Source organism: Morone saxatilis, unplaced genomic scaffold, assembly GCF_004916995.1.
Source record: "Morone saxatilis isolate NCDOM2014 unplaced genomic scaffold, NCSU_SB_2.0 Contig7, whole genome shotgun sequence".
NCBI classification, from domain to species: Eukaryota; Metazoa; Chordata; class Actinopteri; family Moronidae; genus Morone; species Morone saxatilis.
Window position 1 is genome coordinate 22,592,966 of NW_023340246.1, and position 6,907 is coordinate 22,599,872.

General features: G+C 41.0%; 2 protein-coding genes across 3 annotated transcripts in view; one reads left to right on the top strand and one right to left on the bottom strand.

Annotated features, from left to right (window-relative positions):
* The window catches only part of LOC118340553 (snake venom 5'-nucleotidase-like), a gene marked incomplete at its 5' end in the record, with an annotated part of 10,937 nt that extends 6,880 nt beyond the window's left edge, over nt 1-4,057 (top strand). Inside the window, 5 exon segments of the mRNA XM_035678607.1 lie at nt 1,210-1,364; nt 1,847-1,955; nt 2,080-2,229; nt 3,378-3,578; nt 3,663-4,057. Of these exon segments, the coding sequence (XP_035534500.1) occupies nt 1,210-1,364; nt 1,847-1,955; nt 2,080-2,229; nt 3,378-3,578; nt 3,663-3,832 (785 nt within the window).
* A 1,827-nt stretch (nt 4,058-5,884) lies between these two features.
* Nucleotides 5,885-6,907, bottom strand: part of snx14 (sorting nexin 14) — a gene marked incomplete at its 5' end in the record, with an annotated part of 7,757 nt that continues 6,734 nt past the window's right edge. For both annotated transcript variants that reach the window (XM_035678605.1, XM_035678604.1), the window contains 1 exon segment: nt 5,885-6,247. In XM_035678605.1, coding sequence (XP_035534498.1) covers nt 6,221-6,247 — 27 coding nt within the window.

Below are 6,907 nucleotides of genomic sequence, written 5' to 3' on the forward strand. Positions count from 1 at the left end.
TCAGAAAGCCCTCTGCAGATTTACATCGGTCACATAGAGAGGAAATGGTAGGAAAGATTCTGTGCAATTTGGTTTTTGAATAATGAAGCCTGTGACCTTAAATTAGATGCCTGGCATTAACAGAACAAGATCGGGTCCTACTAAGGCCCTCCTCCCAGACATCATCCCCAATCTGCATTCCCAGCTCCTCCTCCCAGGACATGTTCAGAAAATATATTTACAAAGCCTGAGACCAATTTTTTGGATTCAGGCGGACTCAACAAAAGCTTATAAATCATTTAACCTTCCGGGAGAGACTCAAAGTTAGGCATACATTGACAGACATAATTCCTAATCTGCAAATATCGGAAAAAAATGTGTTGTGGGAAGAGAAAACTTGTTTTTTAGTTGAGTAAATGTGGCAACCTGTTAATATACAAATCTTTCAATGTAACTAAACCTTTTAACCTCCAAATGTTGAAGGACCCATCCAAAAGGGATGGGGAGAATGCATGATTGCAATATATTGGGGCATGAATAGAAGTGTCTGGCAACCTGCAGCCCTTTCTAATTTGCTGCCATCATGTTATCCACCTTAGTTGCAGGGGGTCTGGGTGCTGGAAGAGAACTGTTCTCGACATCACTCATTACGATGGCAACCCAGGGGGGAGTCTCAGCAAATACTTCCATCTTGTAACCCGCCTGCCAATAGACAAGGGCCCTAGCATTTGCTGCCCAATAATAATGCAGGAAATATGGTAATCCTAACCCTCCCATTTCTGCTGGTTTATGTAAATGAGTTTTTGAAATTCTAGGAGCTTTGAAGGTGCAAATAAAAGGCATAACTATCGAATCCAAAGATTTGAAAAAAGAACGTGCCAAAAAAATGGGTACATTTTGAAAGAGAAGAACCTAGGCAGGGAGACCATTTTGATGGCATTTATTTGACCCACCATAGAAAGAGGAAGGGTCCTCCATTTTTCAATGTCCCTCCTCAGTTTTTCGTGATTATCTTCTGTAATCACTCACTTCACCAGTGCTCGAGCCAAGAGAAAGTGTTAAATTGGGTTTCTTGTTTAATTATTTTTCTTCTGATCAATATTGTGGTTATTTAAGATTACAGACTGATCCAGCATGACAGAATTAGCTCATTCAGTTATCTGAACCCTCAATGGATTGATTGATTGGTTTTAAATCGTCAATTTACTGAAATGAAACGTCTTCATCCAGATCCGGACTTTCTCGCCGACGTGGAGGAATGGAAAAAGAATCTGGCCAACTACTCGGCTCAGGTGGTGGGACAGACTCTGGTCTTCCTGAACGGGACCACCGAAGAGTGTCGGTTTCGGGAATGCAACCTGGGAAACCTGATCTGCGACGCCATGGTAAGTCTTTCTTAACAGAAGATACCAGTGAAAATCTGTCCGCGTTTTGGTGGATCTTACATTGTGCTGAGCTTCCTGAATGGACTCAACAATCTGGGGTTGAGGTTCCCTAAAAAACTGGACTGGGTCCACCTGGAAAGGACTGTTTCAGAATGCTTCCAAGTGTATTCTGGTCTGAAAGCAGACCAGGATTTTATAACAATGTCCTGTACATCCATATAATGTCCTGTACTGTACTGTCATAGAGGACTGAAGAAAATCTCAGGATTTTTTCTTAAAAAATGACTCAAAATGATGAATTGATTGTCAAAGTAGTTGGTGATTAATTTAATAGTTAAAAGTGAGTGAAATACAAGAACATGACATAAATAACATTAAATAAAGGGATTGCAGATGAAAATGATCTTTACGTTAACTGTTTAATACCAGTAAAATATATAAAACTGTGACTGAGGGAATCAGATTTTGTCTCCGTCATTCAGGTCAACAACAACGTCAGATTGTCAGACGATGTCCAGTGGAGCCACATCAGCGCCGCCATCTTTAACGGAGGAGGCGTTCGCACGTCTGTAGACGAAACCACCAGGAACGGTTTGTCGCTGATTCCCATGGGAGTCAAATAAAACCAGAGTTCTTTGAAGTTATTACTATCGGGTGTAAAACTGTGTTTTGTCAGAAGAACTTTTTTAAAACAGTGTCGATGTTTTGTCCGTAGGTTCGATCACCATGGAGGACCTGATCTCTGTCTTACCTTTTGGAGGAACATTTGACCTGGTGCAGCTGAAGGGCTCCACGCTGAGAAAAGCTTTCGAACACTCAGTGAAACGATACGGCCAGAGCACCGGAGAATTCCTACAAGTGTCTGGTGTGTTTACATTGTTTCTGTTTGTATATTACCCTCTCAGGGCAGCTGGACTCACAAGAGTCAGACTTGCCATCTATTTGCCAAACTACAATGGTACAAGACCAATCAGAGTCCTTTGGGGAAGTACTGGCAGCATCAGCTATATCAGGACTGGAAAGTATTTCTTCGTGACGTGAAAGTCTATATGGTTCACTGATCTAATTGGTTGAAGTTCAATGGTGATAGACAGACGGTTTATCCAATCACCTGCTGACTTCCCAGATGGGAATCTATATATATCGTCTTTAGGATTTTAGGAGGAGAAGCAAACTTTCTGTATTATATTATATTATTATATAAATGGATTATTATTATTGATTAATGTGTTGGTCACTTTAATGTTGATGGAAATTACTCCATACATTACAGATTTGTTATAACAGTCAAAGAGAGAAACATCTTTTTCATTAAGAAAAGCCTTCAGTGTTGTTCTTTGGTCTTCTTTCGATAAAGAACTACTCTCCCGTTCTGACCAACCCCCCAGGAAAAGTGCCGGGCGCGGAAGCCGATTTGACATCGTGGTCGAACCGTGTTATTACAGCAATGGCGTCCATCACGTGATGCAAACTGACCTAACAAGATACATGTGAAAGAAGCGGCTGTAAAACAGTGATAATCACTATCAGAATTTGATCCGGTCAGTCTGATAACATTTTTATAGTCTAGAAGATTTGTACAACTAAATTATTTATCCCTATTCAAGCTAACAGAGGGTTAAACAGGAAGTTAGCGGCTCTGCCAGCGGGAGTCTGGTATCTCACAGTACGTATTTATCAGGGTAATTTCTTTATAACAGGAAGTGTATTTTTTGGCTTCATGCACCACTGAGCAGCTATAGGAATGAATGTAGCGCTGCTCCCAACGCTGTCTCTTTATACATCCCTGATTCTGATAGAACTGACACTAGCAGCATCCACGCTAACCTCTTTAGCAGCCGCCATTGTTGTTTTCTAGCAAACAGTCCAGTTCCTCGTAGGACGCTGATTGGTGTAAACCACTGGGGTTTGGACATAAACACATAGATTGAAGCCTGGCTATGTGTACAGGTTGACTGATGTTTGATTGTGAGCCTCGTATCGATGGATAAGTCAGACTGGTGTTTCCGACAGGATTTCATGTAGAGTTTGACCTCTCCAAACCTCCGGGGCATCGCGTGAGGAGCCTCAGCGTCCTCTGCACAAAGTGTCGAGTTCCTCACTATGAACCCGTTGAGGACAAGACAGTTTACACCGTGGTGCTGCCATCCTACATGGTGGTGGGCGGAGATGGATTCTCCATGATCAAAAACGAGACGCTCAGACACAACAGTGGTGAGATGTTTGGACGCTGAGAGTATTTTGGTTTTGTGTTTCTGAGACGAGACTTTTCATTTGACCTTTTATTTTTCCTTGCAGGGGATTTGGACATTTCAGTCGTGTCCAACTACATTGCACAAAGAAAAAAGGTTTACCCGTCTGTTGAGGGACGCATCAAGATCTACAACTCAGCTTCTGGACTGCTGGGACAGACGGCTTCACTGGTTTTATTGGTTTCACTGTGGCTGCTCTGGACTCTGGATTTTTAACCGAACTGCACATGAAGAATTGCTGATGGATGTGATTCTACGCGACTGAAAATCTATTTTAATTCTGTTATACAGTCATTTTAAAACAAACGCGGAGCTTTAGTGGTCAAAAACAATCTGGTTGGAGCGTCTTCAGACTCCATGTGGACCAAGTTTGGACACAAACAGAAGGAAATCCTCAAATTTCTAACCAGAAACATGAAATAAAACCTCTTTACACAAGAACTCATGGTCTTTTTACTAGTTACTAGTCTTTACATTGATTAGTGTGAAGGTGTTAATCCAAAGTCGCATCACACCGGTTGGCGAACTGTTGTCTACATGAAGACATACTTTCAAAGCATTAAATGTTTCATATAAAATGTCAGAAATATTGAACCATACTGGTTTCTGGTTTTTAAGTAACCTGCTCTGCTGTCTGTAGGTTATATAACATTATGATTACAACAAGTGTGACCATAAATAGCAGCAAACGTGGTCACACTGAGGCGCTGCAGCCTGTATGTAACATTATGAATATTATAAATATTATGACAATGAATTAATTTCCAACAGTGTAAGCCTACACACACTTGTCTCCTGAGCGTCTCACCACCATTACAACCTGTTAACTACTGATCCTACCTTTGAACAACACAATCAGTTGAGAAATGTAAACGTTACAGTGCAGTTCCCAGCTTGTATTTGTTTACAGGCCAGTCTTGCCCGGTCCACTATGGCGGAGGTAGTTGTCTATGTATTTGTGTCTATGGTTTGAACATCTTCAAACTGGGTTTTGGAAACTGAGACTTTTAGCTTCTAAACAATTTGCTGCAAAAACTTAAACCAACAAATATCTTTTACTGAAAACAACCTCCATTTTAAATACGTGGAAGGATACATTTGAGCTTCTGATGTTTAGCTTCTATGGTAGCGGTTTGGTTGTGTTTTGCAGTATAATTTCTTTATTTGTCAGCTGTTGAAGCTCAGTGGGAACAGATCTGAATCAAGAGTTCTCTGGAAGGACAAATAGCAGAAGTAAAAGCTTAAAACAGCACGGACGCGGCCTCTCAACTTTAGAAACAGAAGTAAAACCCTCAACAATCAGTCCTAACGCTTTGGCCAAAAGGGAGTTCATAGCAGCAGAGTTCAATGGATAATAACCGTTGGATTCCTGGAAGTGCGTCTGAATCTGAAAGCTGTAACATCCAGTGTTTGTGAAGCGGAACTCCTCAGTGAACAAGGCTTCCTCTGTGTGAGGGATCTCCCAAACAACGCTCGCTGCCTGTTAATGCTCGGGAACTCCTCATTATTCAGTCCTCTGAGTGTAACACAGCTGACAGCGGCGGTCTGCCCCGACACAAGCTGCCAAACACTGGAAAACAGCCACATTAGGACTCAGTGGAAAAAGCTGCAGCGGAGTTCTGAGAAACGAGGACACAGGGTCCATCAGAAACTAGTGTGGGTTGTCTTCAGGACACAGCGGGAGCTTTTTACTGCTTTATATTTAGTTCAGTGAAAGGAGAACAATGTAACGTCTTACTCAAAGTCAGAAGGGCACGTTTACCCAAATTACAAAACGTACTTACCTGTAGTATCCAACCACTCAGAAACTTTTAGTTTAATCTGTATAGTTCTGAAATATGTCAGACTTCTGCCCAGTAAAGTCAGATAGAGTCTGAGAGCCCAAAGTGTTAAAAAATGACCTTAAACATGGTTAAAATATTTCTATACACTGCAGTTCAATCACTGTTTACCTCAGCGAAGTGAACAGATTACTGTACGAATGCAAGTACAACAGTCAGTGAAAACCGCTTTTTTTTTTTTTTGATAATTATATATATATATATATATATATATATATATATATATATAAAGTTCTCAGTAACAGTTTTTTGTTGTTTTACAGTCTAACTGCACACAGTCCCTGACTCTACTGCAGCTTCAGAACAGGTGAGATATGAACAGGTGAGATATGAACAGGTGAGATATGAACAGTTAGATATGAACAGGTGTCATTAAGTGTGCACAACTAACAAACTAAAATATAAAACCATAATCAACGGGTTGTCTTAATAAACTGTTTTTATTTCTTTGTTTTGTCATATAGACTCAGAGGTTTTTATAAGTTTCACAGCAAAGAAAACAGCTGTCTAACATCTGCTCTTGAACCTGAACCTGGAGAATCTGCCATCAAACCATCAGGACAGACTTCAGTGTTTAATAAGTGTCGGTAATGGTTCCTGTTGTTGGTGGAAGAACAGACGACAGACAGCGCTCTCTGTAGTGCCATCAATAAATATACATCTGTGTATTAGTGCATTCATGTACATTGGAATGTGGAGGTGGTCCCAGAGCTTTAGTGGAGTATTGCACTTCCAGGATTCAGTGTTCGGTACATTGTCTGCTTCATATGATCATCGCGTCCTTCGCTCCCTGAGGAGGAAACAACACTTTATCTGTGCCCAGCAGCATTTTACCCACAGCAGCACATTAATCAGAAACTCTCTTCACTCTTCACAAGAAATACTAATAATTAACTAGTTCCAGCTTTAGTTTCAGTGTTTGCTGTTCTCTTTCACACTCGCTCCATCTGCTGCCGACTGTACGTGACAAACTAAAGAAAGACAATGTGATGAACAGCGGACTGATCGTTCTTTAGAGAAAGTTCATCTCTTCTACTCGTTTTCTTTCTGACGGTTTCATGATGTGTCAATCTGAAATCTCATTATGGTTAGCCTAGCTTAGCATAAAGACTGGAAGCAGGTGGAAACAGCTAGCCTGGCTACACGAGCTGTACTAAATGCATTCTCAGAACTGAACTGTTCCTTTAAGAGGAAGCAAAAGTGTTTGTTGTGAATCAACATGAGCACAGTCCTCTGTTTATAGTCAGACACCTGATCCACCTATGGCCCCTGTTGCATCATGGGACGTTACACAACCTGCACTTGTTTAATAATAATAACAAAGTGACATCTGAGCATTTCTGTACGTCACCGACACCGGCTCTAAATTTAAATATGGACGAGTTAAACTGCACAAACATGTTTCTCTGTATGCCGCGGATTGTTTTTAACAGTCAGACTGTGGACATAT